Raw genomic sequence first — 22,776 nt, 5'->3', positions numbered from 1 at the left:
GACTCAAAGAGGATGGGAGAGGATAAAACTGGAAATGAGACCACGCCCGTGCGGGATTTATTTTTTACTTTTATTTCATAGTATTCAAAAGCCCTCAAAGCGGTTTGCAAAGAAGACGGGCAAAATCGTCAGTGGGGAAAAATTGAGAGAGATGCCTTGAACTCCAGCGTTGCCCTGCTGCGGGGGACAAGCAGCTCTTGAAATGACCAGGCTGCAGCGTCAGGACTCCTTCCACGCAGACGGAAGGTGTAAACAGGTGAATCAACCAGATTTCTTAAAAGCTAGGAATGCCTCCGCCGTCAAAGGAACACAGCCATATTGACTTGAACCTGGATAGAGCCAGAACACTATCTGGTTTTCCTAGCCCCTTCCCGAAAGTCTTCCCCAAAATGCCAGGTTCTGAATATTCTTCAGCTGTTCCCAAAACATCTCCAGCTATTTGCAAAATATGCAATACAGAGCGGAGAAATTAGTTGCATTACACTGCTTCCTCCTGTTCAGATTGTGCTCTACTAAAAACAAACTCTAGATCAGTGGTTCTCAATTTTTCCCCCCCTCTGGGCCAAACTTTCAGAATAAAAATTTGCACCAGATTTTGGTTACATTGGAAAACTCATCTAGGGTTGTCCTCAGTATCACTTCCTGCTCTTGCTTTCAAGATGAAAAGGTATCTATATTCTGCAAAGGAAAAAAATATGTATTTTTATACCACGTAACATGGAAATGCTTAAATGTTTCCTTGATTATCCTTGAATCTTCCTGCCCCATTGCCATCCTCTCCTGCCTCACCCTTTGAGAACCCCTGCCCTAGATCATTTCCACAAGTGCTGCTACCAAGACACTTGCTAACCTGACTCTTCCGGCCCAAATGCAGAACTTCACACCGATTTCTGCTGAAGACACAAGTTTTGTTCTGGGTTCTCCAATCCTGCCCGAAGCATCTTGAATGCTGTCCGCGAGTCTTACCAGTTCTCCCTCTCTGATCGGTGCCATCGGGCAAGCTTGACAAGCAACCCTCCCCTCCTTCATCCAAGTTTACAAAGCCCTGAACAACCTAGGTCCAGGGTGCCTCAGGGATTGCCCAAACCCTTATAGATCCCATCTCGATCACCGAGATCCACAGGAGTGTTGTTTGCATTCCCCAAGTTTGCAAGAGTCACTTGACAACAAGAAACGCTTTGGTGCTGTTGGCCCAGTCCTGTGGAACTCTCTGCCACCGGAGATTCGGCAGGTGCCTTCTGTGCCAACTGTTAAAACACCGGCTGAATTCCTTTCTATTCCTATGCAGGCAATTCAGGACAACAACCTTCCACAATGGTTTTCTGATGGTCTGCATTTAACTTTTTATGACTTTAGAACAGGCATCCCCAACCTTCGGCCCTCCAGATGTTTTGGGACTACAATTCCCATCATCCCTGACCACTGGTCCTGCTAGCTAGGGATCATGAGAGTTGTAGTCCCAACACATCTGGAGGGCCGCAGGCTGGGGGATGCCTACTTTAGAGGATGGTTTTATTGCTGTATCCCGATTTGATTAATTTTTACGAAAGAGCGGAAGGCAAATATTTTCCGAAATAGTGTGGTACCTCTGGTTGCGAACGGGATCCATTCCGGAGGCCCGTTTGCAACCTGAACAGAACGCAGCGCGCATCTGCACGTGCACGGGTCATGATCTGCCGCTTCTGCGCATGCGGTGAAACCCGGAAATACCGTATTTTTCCTTCTATAACACGCAGATTTTTTCTCCTAAAAAGGAAGGGGAAATGTCTGTGCGTGTTATTGAGCGAATGTGTGGTCCCTGGAGCCAAATGGCGCAAGTGGAGGCAAAAAAAATCAGGCAAAAATCAAATCGCGCGTCTCGGAGAAGGGAAACCTGAAAAGAGGAAGCGGCTGCTTTCCTGCATTCTGCCTCAGGGTCTTACTGCCCACCCACCTCTATTTCCTTGCTGTGTTTGCTCAAACGGAACAAAGAGCAGGGAAAGCCCCTCCCCTCCAGGCAAGCAGAGGGGAAAGCAGAGTGTCGTCTCTGTGCTCCGTGCTGTTGAAAACATGCAGGAGGGAGAGAGAGAGAGCGAGAGAGAGAGCGAGAGAGCTGGATGGCTTGGGTGGGTAGATGAGGGAAAACTTTTGCCTTCCTTTCCTCCCTCCCGTTATACCCCTCTCCTGCATTCTTAGCCAGCTGCTTCTCTGCACACCCCTCTCGTGCTCCTTGTCCGTTCTGTGTTTTTCCTTCCCTCCCCACTTAAAATGTGGTTAAAAAGCATGGATCTACATGGATCCTCAGGATCTTTGCATTGGGTCACCCCAAATTCACCATCAGATCACATGTCTGTGGCCACAGCATGAAGCACAAAAATGATACATCCACTGTTTCATTCAGAATGTTTTTTCCCTTGTTTTCCTCCTCTACAAACGATGTGTGTGTTATGGTCAGGTGCGTGTTATAGAGCGAAAAATACGGTAACCAGTTCCGTTACATCTGGGTCGCCGCAGGACGCAGCCTGAAAACGCTTAACCTGAAGCAAGTGTAACATGAGGTATGGCTGTAAATAAGTACACTTGCCCCAGCGATGTTGCAAGTGGCCCTGATTAATGAGAGAGCCGAGATTCAAGAAGCAAAAAACTTTATTTTGGGGTGGATGAAAGAGAGCTGCCGTGTGGCGCATTATGTACAGCGGGAAAGCAGGAAGAACAACACAAGAAGGGGAGCCAAAGAACCAAATGCGTGTGAGTCTGTGTCCCACCGCACACCCCAAACGCCAGTCGTTCCTGCAGAAGGTTCGCGGCAAAGAGTTCACTGGCGGAGGCGGAAGATCGGCAGAAACGGGTGGCAGGGAGGCCGCCCTCCGATCCGCCTCTTTCGCCGGGAGGAAAGAAAATTCCCAGAATCCTCTGGGCTTAACTGGGACAAAGCAGCCAGCCAGCCAGCCAAGGTAAGTACCGTCCGTTCCCAGGTGTGCTCCCCGCAGGAGAGGGGTGAAGTTGACTTCCGAAAGGGCCTGCTCAGTCGCTGTCACTGCCCTCCTCGCTGGACTCGGACGGGGCCTCGCTGGCGCTGGCCTCCCCTTCCTCTTCCTCCTCCTCCTCGTGGTTGGAGCGGTCCTCGCTGCCGCTGTGGAGGGGGCTCTGGCTGCTGGCGCGGCGCTGCTGGCGCCGGCCGCCCCCTTCCTCGTCCTCCTCCTCTTCGTCGTCCTCCTCGCTGCCACTCTCGCCCTCGTCGCGCTGGCCCCCCTCCTGCTCCGAGTCCTCATCCTCGTCGTCGTCGCTGCCGAAGATCTCCTCCTTGTCTCGGGCCGCCCGCTCGTCCTCCTCGCTCTCCTCGGCCGGAGCCCCCTCGCCTTCGCTGGCCTCCCGCTCGCTCTCGCTGGCCGAGCGCCCTTCCTCCTCCTCCTCGCCCTCCTCTGCCTCGCTGGCCTCCTTCTCGCTCTCGCTGCCTTTCTCCGGCTCCTCGTCTAGGGCGAGCGGGAAAGAGAGAGAGGTGAGTACACGGAGGGCAGGGGAAAAACGGGGGAAAGCTTGGCTTTCTAAGGGGCTCAAGGTGGCAGTACATGACTCTTCCCCCTCATTTAATCCCACAACAACAACCCTTTGAGGTAGGGGAAGGGCAGAGAGGCAGTGGCTACTCCCCCCCCCCGTGGGGGCCACAGGGTAAGCTTCACGGCCAACAGGGAGGATTTGAACCCTGCCCTCTCCTCGCCCAATGCTCTAGCTCAGCCTTTCTCAACCTGTGGGTCCCCAGATGTTGTTGAACTACAACTCCCATCACCCCTAGCTAGCAAGGCCAGAGCTCAGGGATGGTGGGAGTTGTAGTCCAACAACATCTGGGGACCCTAAAGCGGGATTACGGGCCATCCTTTTATTATCTTTTAAATAGTTTTTTATTAAGTTGTACAGTTTTATATTCAACACACTCATTTTTATCACAAAAAGTATATATAAATCCCTATCCCCCTCACCCATGACTTCCCTCAACGTCCTCTTCTGATTCCTTATTTACTTCTCCTGCCTGTTTTATTCTACCTTAATTTTATAATCTCTTAATTTGATATTGTTACAATCTTATCGCTTTTGTACCATACTTTTCCATATTACACCTTGCCCTTTATTATTTCCCCATTATTACATCTTGACTTTCAGGCTCGCTTTCTTAATTGTTAAGTGTTTACTCAAACCCTGCTAGTGAGTCCACTTCTTCACAATATTTCTGTAAACACAACATACAGCGGATGCTCGGGTTACGAACGTGATACCGTTCAGGATGCATGTTCGCAACCCGCAGTGGCGCGTCTGCGCACGCGCGTTGTGATTTGGCGCCTCTGCACATGTACAAAGTGCAATTTGGTGCTTCTGCGCATGCGCAAAGTGCGATTTAGCGCTTCTGCACATGCGCGACCGCCGAAACCCGGAAGTAACCGGTTCCGGTACTTCTGGGTTTTGGTGGTCCGTAACCCCCCCAAAAAACGCACCCTGAAGAATCTGTAACTCAAGGTATGACTGTATACGGTTCCCATCCCTTTAAATGAAGAGGGTCACGATGTAAGGCAGGACCTCCCCCTTTAAGAAACATGGATGCCGCTGCGCCAGCCAATGAGGCAACGGCGATGGAGCTGCTTTGGAGTGTTCCACCAGGTGCCAAAATGCAGGGGGAGTTCTTTAAAGCAGAGGCTGCAAATTTTGCAATGTGGCCGCCTGGCCACACAGGCATCTCCAGCAGCGAGCAGAGGGGGCACCAGGGAGAGATTTTGCCAAGCCGGCACCTACCTGAGCCTTGGGCCTCTTTGCCCAGGTCCATCTCCTCCTCCTCCTCCTCTTCTGGCTCGTGGTTCTCCAGCTGGGCTTTGCGGGCTTCCTGCAGGGGACAGAGCTACGAGTTAGGGGGCATTTGGGGAAGGAGAAATTGTCCCCAGCTGACTTCCAGCAACTCCACTGGCATTCCTGCCAGGGCTGGAGTCAGAGGCAGGTCAGAACAAAGAGGCAGGGCCTTCCACCTAAGTTTCCTCCTCTCCTGGATGTTTCCCAAGCAGTCTCAAGTTGCATCTGCACACCCTCCTCATTATCTCGCATGTTATTGGGAGATCAGGGGAGAGGGAAACTTGTTGCAACAGGAGAGGGAGATATCCTGGATAATTCAGCAGCCTCTGGACCCCCTTCCTCTGCTTCAGCCTCAGAGTCTGAGCTGCTCCCTGTCACATGTTCCTCCTGCTCACTAAACCCCGTTGTCCCGTCTGTATCGAGCATCCCCTTCCAATCTCCCTCTGACTGCTCCATCAACCCCCGGGGTTCAGAGCCTTCCTCCTCTGGGATCTCCCTGGGGGTTCCCCAGCCAGTGCCTCCCACCACTCCTTGTCATCCAGTCAGTCTCCACCCCCATCGTTCTGCCCGGACACTGAGGTCCAGCACCGAGGGCCTTCTGGTGGTTCCCTCCCTGCAAGAAGTGAGGTTACAGGGAACCAGGCAGAGGGCCTTCTCGGTGGTGGCGCCCGCCCCGTGGAACGCCCTCCCATCAGATATCAAGAAAATAAACAACTACTGTATCTGACTTCCAGAAGACATCTGAAGGCAGCCCTGTTTAAGAAGTTTATAATGTCTGATTCTATTTTTAATATTCTGTTGGGAGCCGCCCAGAGCGGCTGGGGAAACCCAGCCAGATTGGCGGGGTATAAATAATAAATTATTGTTATATTACTATTATGACACTTCCCCAGGTTCTGGGTTCACTTAGCGCAGGGGTCAGCAACCTAAGGCCCATGGGGGTCGTTTAACTGGCCCAGGAGCCGCCCCCAAACCAAGCCACCTGCTCGGCGAGTCCCCGCGCACTGCACCAAACCGGCACAACATGGCCCAGGGACTTGTGTCAGCAGAAATTGCCTCTGCGCATACACCGGAAATCGCATCTGCGCAGACAAAGATGCCAGAAATCGCGCCTGCTCATGCGCACGTGCAATCTGGCTCACAGAGGGATCTCCGCTGGAGTCAACAGGCCCAAGCGATTTAAACCTTGGCAACCCCTTACTTAGCCTAACCTGGCCAAGACCAGTGGGAAAAGCCCTGTTCTCTCCTGACTCCCCCCCCCCCCAAGGTATAGACTGCTTTGGAACATGGAGGCTCTACAGAACTGCCATGGCCAAAAGTGCTCCTGGAACTTAGGAACCCCAAAGGTACCAGTGAGCAGAGGCAGCTTCCTTCCCAGGGGGCAGACTTTGTCATCCGTCTCCCACCCCAAGTCCTCCTTTCCAGAGAATTTCGACCGGAAGAGAAGTCCTGGCCTTCAGAGATTGAGGTGCACCAGGCCCCAGGTGCCAAGGACTGAACTAGATTTCTGTATCCCTAGTGGTGGCCGATATAGTTAAAGCTGTGGTTAAAGCTATGTATAGTTCAAGCTCTGGTTTTCCCAGGAGTGATGTATGGAAGTGAGAGCTGGGCCATAAAGAAGGCTGATGGCCGAAGAATGGATGCTTTTGAATTCTGGTGCTGGAGGAGACTCTTGAGAGTCCCATGGACTGCAAGAAGATCCAACCTCTCCATTCTGAAGGAAATCAGCCCTGAGTGCTCACTGGAAGGACAGATCCTGAAGCTGAGGCTCCAAGACTTTGGCGTGCTCCTGAGAAGAGAAGACTCCCTGGAAAAGACCGTGATGTTGGCAAAGATGGAGGGCACAAGGAGAAGGGGACGACAGAGGACGAGATGGTGGGACAGTGTTCTCGAAGCTACCAGCATGAGTTTGACCAAACTGCGGGAGGCAGTGGAAGACAGGAGGGCCTGGCGTGCTCTGGTCCAGGGGGTCATGAAGACCCGGACACGACTAAACGACTACACAACAACAAGTGGTGGCCGATAGCCAGTGGTTTGCCTCTCCTCTTTCTAGGAATTGGTTCTAATTCCGTCAATGATCCTCGCTTCCATTAAGCATCCGGCCAGCTCCAATGGCCAGAGCGGGGCAGTGAGATGGGATAGAAACTCGAAGGAACATTTTATCATACGTGGTGGGAATGTAAGAAAGTAAAAAACTTTTGGGAAATGATATATAACGAGTTGAAAAAGATGTTGGAATATACATTTCTAAAAAATCCAGAAGCATTTCTACTTGGCGTTATAGGTACGGATATTAATAGACAGGATGTAAAATTGTTTTTATATGCAACAAGAGTATTGTTAGCCCAGAAATGGAAGCAAGAAGAAATTCCGACAAAAAAAGAATGGCAGACAAAATTAATGGGCTACGCAGAATTGGATAAAATGACAGGAAGGATTCAAAACCTGCGGGACCAGAGATTTGCAGAAGATTGGAAGAAATATACAAATTATTTGAAGAGCAACTGTAATCCAACAAATTACACTAGCAAGACTACAAGAAGCTTTGTAAGGGGAAATATATGAAGTGTTACAAAGAAGAGAAAGAAGAGAGATATTAGATATGAGACTTAAATGTAATAGTGAAAATAAGAAATGTAAATTAAATGAATAGATTGGAAAATTTTCAGATGTGATTGAAGTAAAAAAAAAAAGTAAAAGTACGTGCAATTATTGTTGAAAATGATATGTTGAAAAGCTAATAAAAAAATTATTGAAAAAATAAGAAAAAAGAGATGGGGTTGAAGCTCAGAGCCAGGATTCCTGGGCCCCCTGGGTTCCTCCACGCCAGCCTTACCTGCGCCTCCAGCTCCTTCTCGTTCATATCTCGGTGCTTCACCACCAGAACGGCGTTGGTTCCCGACTGCACCCCGGCCTTGGCTCGCCGCTTGCTCAGCCGCACTCTGCGACGGGGAGGGAGAGGTTAAGGAGGGAGCAGGGGCCCGACTCCCTCTGCACATTCACACACGCCCTGGCGGCAGGATACAGCCCTCGGGTGCTGGTGGCATGTTGGCGGCGAGGGGCTGGTTGCATGCCGGGACCGCCTGTGCCGCTTAGCGGGTTCACAGTGGTGGCCAGCAGAGGGAACACAATAGGGTATCTCTGGGGAGGCCCTTATTTCATAAATTCAAAGTATTGGAAGGGACCCCCAAAGGTCATCCAGGCCACCCCCTGCCACGCAGGACTTACAGCTCAGATGCAACATGTGCTGGAGGGAAAGGAGTAAGAAGAGGTTGCTGGATCAGGCCCATCTAGTCTCACAGTGGCCAAATACCCCAACCATATGTCAGGAGTGCTCTGATGGTGTTTCCTGCTTGGCAGGGGGTTAGACTCGATGGCCCTTGTGGTCTCTTCCAACTCTCTGATTCTATGATTCTAAGTCTAGATAGACTGCCTCTGGACCCAGAGGTTCCGTGAGATCCTAACGTGCCCATGATGGGAAAGCCGCAAGGATTTGAGTACAGGAGCAACTCTCCCCTCCTGCCGTTTCCAGAAACTGGCGTTCAGAAGCATTTATCTGACCAGGGTGGCAGAGGCCCTATACGGCCCAGGACCCTCGTACCTACAGGACCGCCTCTCCTGGTATGTCCCATGGAGGACCTTCCGGTCTTCAAACAAAAACACCTTGGAGGTCCTGGGCTACAGGGAGGTTAGGCTGGCCTCAAACAGAGCCAGGGCCTTTTCAGTACTGGCCCCGACTTGGTGGAACGCTCTGTCACAAGAGACCAGGGCCCTGTGGGACTTGACATCTTTCCGCAGGGCCTGCAAGGCAGAGCTGTTCCACCAGGCCTTTGGCCAAGGCACAGCCTGACCCCCTCCTTTGGTAATTCTTCACAGAACTCTAGCCCAATGGTTGCCATGAATTTGACTCTGAATTAATTTTAGACTGTTGTGTTACTTTTATTGTTGTTAGCCGCTCTGAGCCCGGCTTCGGCTGGGGAGGGCGGGATATAAATAAAATTTTATTTTTATTTTTATATTATTATTATTATTATTATTATTATTATTATTATTATTATTATAGCTATCATGGCAAGTAGCCACTGATATCTTTCTCTTCCTTCATAATTTGTTTTTGTTTTGCTTTTGTCTTTGTTTTCGTTATGTATTTTGTGCTTCTGTTTTGCATTTTTACACCGCAAACTTTCATCTTCAGGTGAAAGGCAGTATACAAAGGGAGCAAACAAGACAAAAAAATACATAAATAAAAGTGACTAATCCTCTTTTAAAGCCGTCTTCGTTGGTGGCCATCCCTGTCTCCTGTGGCAGGGAGTTCCACAGGTTAACCATGTGCTCAATGGAGAAAGGAAAAAGGCTGGATGGATCCAGCCAGCCCTGACACCACCACCAACACCGTGCCCCCAATTGCCCCAGACCCTTTTACCTGGAGGCCCCCCTGGCCACCAGAACACTCCCCCCCCCCCAAAGAAACGGCTTCACTTTCTCCCTCCGCCTCACCTGGTCTCCAGTTCGTTGTAATAGACCCCGTCGCCCTCCCGGAAGATGAAGAAGTAGTTTTCTTCGTAGCCCTTGCTGGCTTTGTTCTTGACGTTCCAGTTGTATTCCCGGGCGATCTTGTACTCGTACCTGGAGGAAAGGGATAGAAAGAAAAGGGTGAGGGCTTTGGAGCAGCCCCATATTCATTCCGAGCTGTTCTCCTGCCCCCTTCCAATAATCCCATCGGCTGAGAGGGCAAACGGTTCTAGCCAGGCTCATTCAAAATATAAGCACAGAACTGTCATCTGGTCCAACGCAGGAATCAAAGCTGAATCCTCAAAGCATTGCCATCCAATCTCTTGTTTAAAAACCTCCGAGGAAGGAGAATCGGAGGCCGTTCTTCTGCTGAACAGCCCTTGCTGTCAGAAGGTTCTCCCCAAGGTTGGTGGTGTTTTCGCTTTTAGTGTTCTTTGATTCCTTCAGGCAGCAATCCTTGGATGTCAAAGTGATGGCGACTAAGGTTCGGGTGCAATTGCTATCTGCACCATCAAAGAGTTTTGCTGAAAGGTCTTGCCCCAAGGACAGCTGATGTACCGTATTTTTCGCTCTATAGGACACACCAGCCCATAGGAGGGGGAGAACAGGGGGGAAAAAATTTATCTTGTTCTCCCCCTCTAAAACAAGGTGCGTTCAAGGTGCATTCACCCAAAGCCTCCGGAGCGCAGCGGAATTCCCGCTGCACTCTGGAGGCTTCAGGCGGCTACCATCCCCAAGCTAGAACAGCAAGACCGTCTTGCTGCTCTGGCTTCGGGGACAGCCTTTGTAGTCCCTGCAGGGCAGCGGGGCGAAGCCACCCCCAAGCTAGAACAGCAAGACGGAGCGCTCCGCAGCGCTCCGTCTCCCTGTTCTGGCTTTGGGCTTAGCTGCACAGCCTGCATTTGCTCTATAGGATGCACACACATTTCCCCTTAATTTTTGGAGGGGGGAAAGTGCGTCCTATAGAGCGAAAATTACGGTAAATCCAGCAGCATTCCAGTCTGTCAGGGAGATTCTAGGAAATTTGAATGGGCCTTTAGCAACAATAAAGAGCAACTTCCCAAAGGGAAAAAAGTCTTCTACGAAAAAGGCTACTGAAACTTGCAAACAGAGTTGAAAGCAGCAGCATGGTTCCTGAAGACTATCCAGAAATGGAGAACCTCTTTTCCTATGATCCTTTAGACTTTGAAAGTCTTGAATAATAATAATAATAATAATAATTTATTATTTATACCCCACCCATCTGGCTGGGCCTCCCCAGCCACTCTGGGCGGCTTCCATAGAAAACAAAAATACAATAAAATATCACACGTTAAAAACTTCCCTGAACAGGGCTGCCTTAAGATGTCTTCTGAATGTCAGGTAGTTGTTTATCGCTTTGACATCTGCTGGAAGGGCGTTCCACAGGGCGGGCGCCACTACCGAGAAGGCCCTCTGCCTGGTTCCCTGTAGCTTTACTTCTCGCAATGAGGGAACCGCCAGAAGGCCCTCGGCGCTGGACCTCAGCGTCCGGGCAGAATGATGGGGGTGGAGACGCTCCTTCAGGTATCCTGGGCCTTTGAGGCCGTTTAGGGCTTTAAAGGTCAGCACCAACACTTTGAATTGTGCTCGGAAACGTACTGGGAGCCAATGTAGGTTCCCGACGACCACAGGCTGAGCCACACGCCCCTGACTAGAGTTCCTCTGATGGTATTTGAAAATGCCTCTGACAGATTTGCAAGCACAATCTCTGTACCTGCCAAAGAGCCTTCCATTTCATGGAGCTATGATACCCTGCAGTCCACTCTAGACTTCCTGGCCACTTTGGATGAAATAATAACTGATCTTCCCTCTCCCTTATAATATGTAAACAGGCTTATCTCTTTTTAAGCTGAATTTTGAGCAAGCTGTGTTAATTTCCATAATAAAGGACTTGGATTAAAATCGCAAAAAAAAGAAAGAAAGACAGTCCTCCCCAAATGTTTATTCGGGATTTCCTTTCTTAAACTTGAAGCCACTGGGTTTGAGCCCTGCCCTTCGGAGCAGGAGAAAACAAGTCCCCGCGTGCAGAAAGGTAGTGTGTCAGGGAGACGGCTTGGGCAGGAAGCACGCCTGACGTGTTGGTTTTCCAAGTGCAGGGATTTTTTAAAATAAAAGGTCTCCCCGTAAAGTTTTGCTTTCTTAACCAGACAACCCGCGCGCCCTCCCGGTTGGCACACGTACACATCCTCAGGAGCGTAGTCCATCTCTTCGTCTTGGTCACGTTTGCGTTTGCGCATTGTGTCGTCCACAGGGAGGAAGTAGGCCACAAACTGGTTCCCTTCTTCGTCCATCATGCCCCTGGAATTTGGGGGGGGGGGGGGGAGAAGGTTATCTCTTGCATGAAATCCAGTAGTAAACCAGTTTGTCATGGAGAGACTGGAGTTTGGTGCATAGCTGTCAACTTACAGATTTGAAAACAAGGGACCAGCAGCCTCGAAAATAAGGGATCAGCAGCCAAAATAAGGGATTTTCCAAACACAGGTATGTTCAACTTCTGAGCCCCTCCGAGCCAAAGGCAGAAAGCCCAGCCAGAAGCCAAACGAAGCCTTAAGTGGTGGTTCCCACAGCGCAGCAACCCGGCAAAGGGGACGCAGCAAGGAAAACCACCGTCACCTCTCCGCTGGGAAGCGCTGAGCAAAGGTGAGTCCCCAGGCAACGCGGCCGATTTGATTGGCACAAGGCATGCAAGCTCCACCCCCCAGTCGTTCTGAGACTCTTTATTGGGTGAGCAATGCAGCCAAGCAACACAGCTGGAGCCTCCCTCCTCCCTGGCCGGCAAGGAGGGAGGGAGGGAGAGGAGCTGCTTCCTTTGAAACCCGGGAAATTTAAGGGACATCATCAATAAGGGACAGCAGCGGGACACGGAGCTGGGATAAGGGACTTTCCCGCCAAATAAGGGACAGTTGACAGCTATGGTTTGGTGGCAGGACACCTGCCCAGCATGCAGAAGGCCTCAGGTTCAACTCCCAGCACAGCTTCTCCAAGTGAGGCTTGGAATAATTCCTGTCTCCAGTGAAGAGAGCTGCATTTCCTTACCTAATCATGGCCTGGGACATCATCTCGAGGGCGGCTGACCCACTGGTGTCCTTGGGTGCTGGGTCAGAGTCGAAGATGACCTGGGCGCAGGGGTTGATCCACATCTGGCAGAGGGTGGAAGAAGAACAGCTTATGGCACGGCAAGAACCCTCCAGAAATGGCACACAGCTGGCAGGGCCTAGAAGTGCCTCATCCCCCACCCCTCCAGGACATAGATGTCACCGTTTCCCATTTTTTAAGGGAACTTCCCTTATTCCGAATAGGATTCCTCGCAAGAAAAGGGAAAAGTTGACAGCTATGCTCCAGGATTCGCCCCAAACGGGCCTGGCTGCGCAGTCCAAGGAGAATAAATGAGGGGCTTCTGCGTGCAAAAACAGGGAGTGGGTGTGAGAACCAGGGGGAAGGGGCTCTGTGACTACTACTCCACCCCGAGTCTTACTCTCCTCTTAGGCAGAGAAGCCCTGATTAAGACCTTTATATCCCCCAAAGCACTTAAAATATTTTGGTGCCCCCATATCTATCTAACCCCAAATATATGCAATAATAATAATAATAATAATAATAATAATAATAATAATAATAAATTTTATTTATATCCCGCCCTCCCCAGCCGAAGCCGGGCTCAGGGCGGCTAACAATAATCAAATAATCAAACAATCAAATAATCACACATTCTAAAAATATAAACCACAAGATAAAATTTTATTTTTCGAAACGAGACAAAACCTACGGCAACATGGAAAAGAATGTTCATTTTTGTATACAGTTCTACCTTGGTTGCCGAACGCCTTGGAACTCGTACGTTTCAGCTCCCGAATGATCGAAAACCAGAAGTGAGCATTCCGGTTTTCGAATGATTTTCGGAAGCCGAACATCCGGCGTGGCTTCTGACTGGCTGCAGGACGCAAGAAGCCACGTCTTGGTTTTCGAACAGTTCCGGAAGTCGAACAAGACTCCCGGGACGCATTCTGTCCGAGAACCAAGGTACACCTGTACTTCCGCTTTATTTGTATTCAAAAAGTTTTCCCCTACTTTTTCCAATTGCAAAGTCTTTGATCAGATCCTCAAAACCAATCCTGCTTCTATACTTAACGGACATAAGGCATCCCTCCTGCCTTGTTGCATAGTTGTTCTGTTGGGATTTTTAATATACTTCGGCTGAGAAAATGAACGCCCACCTGAGCAATTTGTGACCACTAAATGTTAAAAATCCGGCCATGGGAAATTTCTGTGGCTTCCCCCCTTCCCTTGATGCCCTAAATAAGTGCTTGTTTCGCTCAGTGGTTCATCCATCTTTGCCAAGAGCCCACCACCTCTCTAATCTCGCTCTCCCTGCCTCCGGACCCTTCGCAAATGAACAGGAAAGGAAGCTTTGCAGCCGAAAAACGATAGGAACAGAGCAGGTAGAGAGAGGCCTAGTGGTGAGAGCAGGGCTGCTGTATACAAAGCCCCAAACATCTTAGATCCAACTGCCCCCATACATAGTTAAAGGATTGAGTCCTAAGTGCTGGCACTGCGGTCAAGAGTTAGGGGTATATGCACATATATAGAGAAATGCTTATCTCAGGAATACTGGGGAATAGTAAAATAGAAAGAAAAGAGCAAGATTGGTATAAAATTATGGTCTTAGCTGGTATGCTTGTTATTGCATCAGGATGGAAAGAAAAGGATAAATGGACAATGGAAAAATGGAATGACTATGTTTTTGAACATATACAATCTGATGTACAGTGGTGCCCCGCAAGATGAATGCCTCGCAAGACAGAAAACCCGCTAGACAAAAGGGTTTTCCGTTTTGGAGGTGCTTCGCAAAACGAATTTCCCTATGGGCTTGCTTCGCAAGACGAAAATGTCTTGCGAGTTCCTGCGGGGGTTTTCCCCCCCTTCCCCCCCTTTTTCTAAGCCGCTAAGCCGCTTATCAGCGGATCACCTGATCCGCTAAGCCGCTTAACAGCTGATCCGCTAAACCGCTTATCAGCTGATCTGCTAAGCCGCTTATCAGCTGATCCGCTAAGCCGCTTAACAGCTGATCCGCTAATCCCCTAAGCCGCTAATAGCGCTAATCCGCTAAGCTGCTAATGGGCTTGCTTCGCAAGACGAAAAAACCGCAAGACAAAGGGACTCGCGGAATGGATTCTTTTCGTCTTGCGAGGCACCACTGTATTTGAAGAGGTAATGAGGGAAGAAACAAGGGATAACAAAGGTCAAAAGATTTTGAATAAATGGGCAAGTTATAGGAATTGGATAGCACGGGGGGAGCCAACCCAAGCATCCAAATTAGAATGATTAATCTGTGCACATGGTTAAAGATTTGAAGAGAGAACAAGTTTTTGGGGGGAGGGAGGAAGGGAGGAAAAAAAATTAGGATACATGAATAGGGACAAAAGAATATACTCTTATGCATAACTAATAGGAGGATGATTTTGATGTCTGTTATAGTTAGATTTTTGACTGATTTTTTTGTAAGTTATTCGATGTCCCTGGAGGAAAGAGTGATTATAAAGAATAATAATAATCAAAATAAAATAAAATAATCCAACTGTCCCTTCTTTCGATCTCACCTTGAAGTCAGGGAAGACAGGCATGACCTCCACCGGCGTGACCCGAGGCTTGCTGTAGTGCTGAGCGATCTGGAGGCAGAATTTGGAAGTGAGAAATGTGGGTGAGGCCAGCGGAGGCAAGGACACCAATAAGCTTCTCAGAACTGCGCCCCCAAATCCCCGAAAAGCATTGTCCTCCCAAAGGGACACAGCAAATATATTTATGCTGCTGCCCACCTCTGCATTTCCTGGCCAGATGGGCAGCTTCAAGCTCTGAGTATTGTGTTTTAATTAAAGGGACGCGGGTGGCACTGTGGGTTAAACCACAGAGCCTAAGGCTTGCCAATCAGCAGGTTGGCGGTTCGAATCCCCGTGACGGGGGGAGCTCCCATTGCTCGGTCCCTGCTCCTGCCAACCTAGCAGTTCAAAAGCACGTCAAAGTGCAAGTAGATAAATAGGTACCGCTCCAGCGGGAAGGTAAACGGCATTTCTGTGCGCTGCTCTGGTTCGCCAGAAGCGACTTAGCCATGCTGGCCACATGACCCGGAAGCTGTACGCCGGCTCCCTCGGCCAATAAAGCGAGATGAGCACCGCAACCCCAGAGTCGGCCACGACTGGACCTAATGGTCAGGGGTCCCGTTCCCTTTGCCTATTGCTTAACCCGCCCTGGAACCTCAGGGTGAATCCATCAATCCGTCAATCATCATCAACATCCCCTTTACAAAAGTGCAACAGTGAGAGGACAGCGGTTTCACTTCCCAAAAAAAGGTACCACCCCGGGCAGCTCACCGACTTCTGAGCATCCTCAAAGGTCTTCTCGATGGCTGCAATCTGGCTATCTCTGTCCTTGTAGATTTCTTCCTCTGTGAACTGTTGCTTGACAGACACACCAATCCTGATTGAGAACCAGGAAAGAAATATGTATCAGAAAGGAGTCGTTTACCCAGGTAAACGAAGACCACAGCAATTCCTCAGGAGGAACTGTGGGAAACTGGCTGAAACAGATCTCTGGAGGCTTTGAAGGCCTAGTCCAGAAACTCAAAGATTTATCACGTTCATCACTATTGTTTTTTTACGTTGAAACAGCAGCTTTTCAAAATATGTTTAATTTCTACTCACTTAACCTCCGGCTTCTCGTTGGAGACGCCGTAGCGGTTGAACTCTGTGGAGATGTATTCAGTCTTTCTCATCCATGGCACCACTTTGGCATGCTGCTGGGATCTGCAAAGAAAGAGAGATTTTTATTTTTTTCTTGTCTCCCTCCAGAGGCATTTCTGAGTACTGCAAGCCTCCCAATTCCCACAGCCACGTTCCTAGCCCTCAAGATGGTCTGCAACACCTGTGAGAAAGACCTAGGAAGGAAAAGCTGCTGGGTTATCCTTGGCCACTCCCTACTGGCAACAGAAATGTACAAGTTGCTTCATTTCACTGAGCTACTTCATAGGACTTCTTCAGTACTGGCCCCGACTTGGTGGAACGCTCTGTCACAAGAGGATGCGGGACTTGACATCTTTCCGCAGGGCCTGCAAGACAGAGCTGTTCCACCAGGCCTTTGGTTTGGACTCAGTCTGACCCTTATGTTTCCCTCCCCTTATGGTTTTGATCTATGGGCTACTTTTAAAATGAGGCTGCATTTTAAATTGTATTTTAACCTGTATTTTAAATTGCCCCCCCCCCCATTATGTTTTTACTGTAATTTTACTGGTGTTAGCCACCCTGAGCCCAGCTCTGGCTGGGGAGGGCGGGGTATAAATAAATTTTATTACTATTATTATTATTATTATTATTGGCAATGAAGAGCCCTCCTGCTGTGCAACAGGTCAGTGCAACTGTCTGTTAACCAGAAGGTTGGTGGTTCAAGCCCACCCAGGAATGCCTGCGGCCAGAATTCCTGCATTGCAGGGGGTTGAGCTAGATGACCCCCAGGGGTCCCTTCCAATTCTAGAATTCTATGATTCTAAGAGTATTTTTCCCACCTAACATATACTGTATTTTTCGCTCCATAAGACACACTTTTTTCTTCCTAAAAAGTAAGGAGAAATGTCTGTGCGTCTTATGGAGCAAATGCGTGGTCCCTGGAGCCAAGCTGCTCAGGGGAGAAAAGCAGATCATGCTTTTTTTTTTTTGAAAGAGGGAAGTGGGTGTTGAAACAAAGCCGCTGATGGGCAAGCGATCAGAAGCGAGATAAGGGACACAACAGAGAGCAGAAAAGGGTTTTCTCGCAGGCGTCTGCAGTCGGAGGAGTGCTTTGGGGTTTAGAATCCCGGCCCAGGTGAAAACCATTACCTCTTGGAACTGGTTGGCGCTTGGATCTCTTCCTCCAGCAACTTCTCGTCGGCGGGATCTAGAAGAACTGCAAGAAGCCAAAGAAGGTGCAGCAGTGGTTAGAGGCCGAAGGCTGTTGCCCCTTATTTACACACACAGCCTGGTCTAGCTATTTCAGCCAAATCCTGGGAATCCGCCTCTGGCCAGACTTCCTGGAGTTCTGGTTGTCTTCAGCACATCCATGACAGCCTGATACAGTCACATTAAGATGTACCAATCGTAGACAATTAAAGTGGGCTTTTTTTGCCATGGACATCAACCCAAGCCTTGTGGGGAATTCCTTGCAGACAACCGCAGTGACTGGAGACAGTCAGCTCATGTAATGACCATAGGAGAAATGACCGCTGGGAGAAGCGAAGAGAGAAGAAACATAATGGTGCATCTGCAGCAGCACAACTGGATGCCTTTGTCAGCCCCAGCTGCAACAAAACATGTCTCTCCCATATCAGTCTCTGCAGCCAAAGTAGGTGCTGTAGGTAACTCTTGAACTTCAGTTTGACTTCACTCCTCTATTGCCTCCCGAAACAGACAGATGGGCAGCCACATTTAAAAATTGGCATCCTAATACACAACTGTCAGGGGCTCAGGAGCAGAGGCACAGGGAAGAGAGGAGATGGAGAGCGAAGGGGAAGAATCCGAGGGGAGCATAGGAGAAGAGGACAGTGGACCGAGGGATTCCATGAGCCTCTCCAGCAAATCGGAAGATTCACAGAAGGGGGCGCCAGTGGCCAGGGGTAGGGGGTTCCCAAGGGGAACGCCCCAGGAGCAAGGGGGCAGCAGGGACTCCCAGAGCAGTAGCTGGAAATCAGGACCAGCTTCCCCACCAGAGCAGAGTGGGGGGAAGAGTCCCAAGGATCGGGGCCAGTGCATTCCCCACCAGGGAGAGAAGATAAGGCAGGGCTGACCACGCCTCCATCAGAAAGTCGGACAACGGAGGAGAGGTCAGATCCGGCCAGTGTCCCGGAAGAGGGAAGCAGTGACCGAAGTAGTGTAACGGTTAGGAGAAAGGTCACTGGGTTGGTGCGAGAGGCAAGTTCAAATGTACAGGAGCGCGGGACAGCAGAGAATGAGGATTGGGAACCGGGTCCTAAAGCCCGCCGGAGGGAGGGGGAGGAGCTAAGCGACTCAGCGTCGGAAGAGTCCAGAAAGGGCAATGCCCCAGCGGGCAGGAGGACCCAGAGGAGGAGAGAGCAGCGTAAAAGGTGGAGCAGGGCTAGGATCTTAAACTGGTGTCATAGGGGAGGAGACTCAGACGGGACTTCGCCGATCTAGGGTTTAAGACGTAGGGCTGCACGCTGTGGCTTTGAAATGGAAACTGAACTTCAATAAAGACTTTTGTACATTACTACAGCCTAGCGTTGGTCCTCTGTGAGCTGGGTCCTAGAGGCAGCTCTGACAACAACATATTTGTGTGTGACATCAAGCAGGTTGTGCAGTGAGAATCCAAAATGTATCAGTCACATCTCCACAATCGGAACCCACAACTGCTGTGCACGGTTATTAAAAAGGTAAAGGACCCCTGGATGGTTAAGTCCAGTCAAAGGCGACTATTGGGTTGCGGTGCTCGTCTCACTTTTAGAGGGAGCCGGCGTTTGTCCGCAGACAGCTTTCCGGGTCATGTGGCCAGCATGATTAAACCGCTTCTGGCGCAACTGTGATGGAAACCAAAGCGCATGGAAATGCCGATTATCTTCCCGCCAGAGCGGTACCTATTTATCTACTTGCACTGGTAAGCTTTCAAACTGCTAGGTTGGCAAGAGCAGGGACCGAGCAATGGGAGCTTACCCCGTCGCGGGGATTCGAACAGCCGACCTTCTGATCAGCAACCCCAAGAGGCTGTGTGGTTTAGACTACAGTGCCACCCACGTCCCGCACGGTTATTAAGATTTCCCGGTCCCGCGACTCCTCTCACCGTTGGGGTCGATGCGATATGTATCGGGGTTGATTAGATCTATGGTGACCCCCAGGTCGGGCTCAGTCAGGAGGTCATGTTTGTGTTGCTTCTCGAGAGAGGTGGCTTTGTACTGTACAAACCTGGAAGGTGACAGCAGCAAGAGGCAGGTCAAGCAGCGGAAAATGCATAAGCAGAATTTCAAAGGACGATAATTATTTCAAAATATACAAGCATTTTCCAATTTTGCATGGGTATGTCATAAAGAAACGCCTGCACTGTTCTCCAGCTAAAGGGCAGTTCTAATTATGAGTTTTAATCTGCAAAAATATGCCTCTGAACACTAATTTACAATACAATAATCTTTATTGTCATTGACCCATACAGAACAACGAAACTGAAACAATCTACATCAGACATTCAGAAACCAACAAGCCTGCTATCCCAATTATCCCAGCCTGGTTGACCCCCTAAAAACTCTGATACTCCATAATTAAATATACTCCCATAGAGACTACAGTGGTGCCTCGCAAGACGAAATTAATTCGTTCCGCGAGTTTTTTCGTCTTGCGATTTTTTCGTCTTGCGAAGCACGGACTTTGGAAAAGCTTCAAAAAGCACCAAAGTCTTCAAAAACCTCAAAAAAGGCTACCACACCGCGTGCTATGAGTTGCTCCTCAAAGTGAATGCACGGTTTTAAGAAAAAGGAAACAAACTTGCAAGACAAAGGAAACAAACTTGCAAGACGTTTTCGTCTTGCGAAGCAAGCCCATAGGGAAATCCGTCTTGCGAAGCAACTCAAAAAACGAAAAACTCTTTCGTTTTGCGAGTTTTTTGTCTTACGAGGCATTCGTCTTGCAGGGCACCACTGTACCTTACACTGCGTTTAAAATCAAAATCGCATTTGGGTAGAAACTGTTTCTCAGGCGGCTAGTCCTAGTCTTTATAACCCTGTACCTTCTTCCAGAAGGCAGAAGCTGAAAGAGATTAGTGGAAGCATTCTCCTTTCTCTCTGGCACAGGAGAGAATATGAACCGGCAATATGCGGTTTCCACAAAAATAATCAGTCTTTAAATCTGCAACCCAATTTACTGGGGACACCTTTCAAAAATACTGAATGCATCTTGCCTTTCCATAAATGATGCCTAAAGCAGCTATCAGTAAACTAACAGAACATGGCAATACAAAATTGTGGGCAGATAAAACAGCGCCAACTTAAAAGAGATTTTGTAAAATAAAAAAAACTATTTTACCAACTAATGACTGCCCATTCACTTTTGTTTCCATTGTGTAACTTTTCACATAAGCATTGCACATCTTCTATGATCTATTTTTACATGCAAACTTAAGAGGTCATATCCATTCGACGCTTTGCAGCCTGATAACCTGCAGATATAACTCCACAATTAACTCGCCATGCACTGCAGAAAAGTCAGTCTGGTCTGTTTAAGACCCAGTGGAACCACTGTGGATGTGCCAATGTGCAGAAAACGACAGCCTCACATCTGAGCCTCTCGTTGCTCACCTGTTCTGGTCAAATGGGTATGTGATGAACTTGGGGTCGAAGGGGATATCGGGGAGACTGTTGCAATACTTGACGCGACACACCACCCCCGACCTGCAAAAGGGAAAGGTGAGAAAGGGAGGTGAGACCACTTGCCACGCTCCAAGCAAGAGAAGAGGGATGGCGAGGGGGTGATCTTTACCTCTCAGGAAGCGTCCGGTGGGAGTTGGGCCTGAGGGAAAAGAGACAGAGAGATGGGGTTACTGATACTTTAGCACAGAGATGCCGGCGCCTAATAAATGAGACTTGGTGGAACGGTTTAGTCAGAATCTCCTTTTGAATTCATTTGTTTAGGCCCTGCCCACCCCCCACAAGTTTGCACCACCTTCCAGGTGTCGGCCCTTAAGATACAGGTGAAACTCGAAAAATTAGAATATTGTGGAAAAGTTCATTGATTTCAGTTATTCAACTCAAAGGGTGAAACTAATATATGAGATACTCATGACATGCAAAGCGAGATATTTCAAGCCTGTATTTGTTATAATTGTGATGATTATGGCATTGATGAAATCAATGAACTTTTCCACAATATTCTAATTTTTTCGAGTTTCACCTGTTTTTGAAGATGGCCATAATATATTTCCCCTCAGTCTCCTCTTTTCCAGGCTAAACCTCCTTCGACCATTCCTCATCAGGCTTGGTTTCTGGACCCTTGATCATCTTGGTCGCCCCTCTCTGCCCACCTTTCAGCTTGTCCATATTATGAGAGGCATTATTCCTTACCTGTCTCTCACCCCAAGGTCCCAAGGCAGTTTTCAGCATCAAAACACAGCGTTAAATGCAGTTTTTGAGACGAATTAAAACAATATGTGGGAGCTACCTAAGTACTATTGTTACTTTCTGTTTACTGTTTTATTCCTCACTTTATTTCTCAAGTTTTTATTTATTTATTTTTTAATAAAATATTAAGATTTTGCATAATAAAACAAATATCACAATCAGACAAAACAAAGGAGAAAGACAGTCAAAAACAACACAATCCAAAAACAATGAGGAAAAAAAAGTGATCAGAAAGAACAAAAAACAGAGAAAAAATAAAAATCTAGTTTTTTACTTGCTATCTTTATAACCCTCTTTCCTGACTTCCTCACATCTCCCTTTTCTGTGTTCCCCTTTACACAATCAAGTTCAGCAATTCCTACCCTCTTTCCAATCTTATTCAATATTATACATTTCAACTTATTATGTCTTCAGTTTTCCTTTCTTTTTAAATCCATTTGTCACATGTTCTTTATAACTTAATCCCTTATATCATTTGTTTAGTTTCGACATAATTTTGCTCTGGTCTTCCCCTTTTTTCTTAAAACATTTTTGCATATTTCTTTTTACTATGTCACTGATGCCATATAGTCTTTATATCCAACGTCATTTTAACATTCAAACATTTGACAATGTTTTTGGATATTTCTCAAGTTTTTAAGGGAAGGGACTCCAAGGCGCCTGGCCGAGGGACCCAGGAGTCCGGGCTCAGCCCCTCCCCCTCTGCGGACCCTTTGGGGGGCGGGGGGGAGAGGGAGAAGGAGACCCCTCCCCACGTCCCCCTCCCCCCTTCCACAGGGGACCCAGGCGTCCGGGAGAGGGCGGTGACGTCACCCCTACCTGTGCCCGGGCTCTTCCCGCTGCGCCTGAGTCTGGATAGTTGGCGCCATCGCGAACCCCCCTCAGGAGCAACAGGCGACGCCAGTCAACGGGGGGGGCGGGGCTTAATAACCCCCACCCTTTCCGCCGCGGAGCCCGATGGGAAATGTAGTTCGGGCTGCTACGTCAAGCCACTTCCGGCCAGAGGGGGAAAACGTCGCAGGCAGCTTGTGCGCGCGGGAAACCCATTGTTTCGCACCTACAGGTGTGAGGGGAACGGCCATAGCGCGAAATAGCCGCCCTTCCCTCACACAGAAAGAAGCCGTCCCGAAAGGCATGTCGGGAAATGGAGTCCTGGCCGCAATGCACTGTGGGGCCTACGGCTCCCGCCGCCGCCGCCACCGCCGCCAATCAGGAGAGTGTCTCGTGCGCAATGCATGCCGGGATGCACCCCTCCCGCGCCTGCGCCCCGCGCTGCATGCCGGGAAAGGTAGTCG

At 49.1% G+C, this 22,776-nt stretch overlaps 1 protein-coding gene and 1 long non-coding RNA gene across 2 annotated transcripts in view; both read right to left on the bottom strand.

Annotated features, from left to right (window-relative positions):
* LOC307221429 overlaps positions 1 to 22,776 on the bottom strand; it is a 295,540-nt gene that overhangs the window by 140,753 nt on the left and 132,011 nt on the right. The gene's annotated exons all lie outside the window — the stretch shown is intronic.
* PAF1 (PAF1 homolog, Paf1/RNA polymerase II complex component) lies at positions 2,608 to 22,627 on the bottom strand. The gene is made up of 14 exons (XM_079985548.1): positions 22,301 to 22,627; positions 20,844 to 20,873; positions 20,663 to 20,755; positions 19,159 to 19,280; positions 17,208 to 17,274; positions 16,041 to 16,142; positions 15,711 to 15,816; positions 14,943 to 15,011; positions 12,382 to 12,485; positions 11,527 to 11,643; positions 9,310 to 9,438; positions 7,649 to 7,754; positions 4,762 to 4,849; positions 2,608 to 3,452 (listed from the first exon to the last, which is right to left on the bottom strand). Exons 1-14 carry the CDS (start codon positions 22,348 to 22,350, stop codon positions 3,004 to 3,006), a joined length of 1,632 nt encoding a protein of 543 aa, XP_079841674.1. The 5' UTR covers positions 22,351 to 22,627; the 3' UTR covers positions 2,608 to 3,003.

Source organism: Podarcis cretensis, assembly GCF_951804945.1.
Source record: "Podarcis cretensis genome assembly, chromosome: 8".
Classification (NCBI taxonomy): Eukaryota; Metazoa; Chordata; class Lepidosauria; order Squamata; family Lacertidae; genus Podarcis; species Podarcis cretensis.
This window is presented reverse-complemented; position numbering and strand designations above follow the sequence as displayed.

Bases quoted from the DNA above. Each gene is read 5' to 3' on its own strand.
- PAF1 (XM_079985548.1), bottom strand. From the start codon at position 22,350: ATGGCGCCAACTATCCAGACTCAGGCGCAGCGGGAAGAGCCCGGGCAC. The intron at 16,143-17,207 runs GTAATGGTTTTC...CTTTCTTTGCAG, and splicing joins GCGCCAACCAGTTCCAAGAG to ATCCCAGCAGCATGCCAAAG. The intron at 9,439-11,526 runs GTACGTGTGCCA...CCTTTCCTCCAG, and splicing joins GACTACGCTCCTGAGGATGT to GTACGAGTACAAGATCGCCC.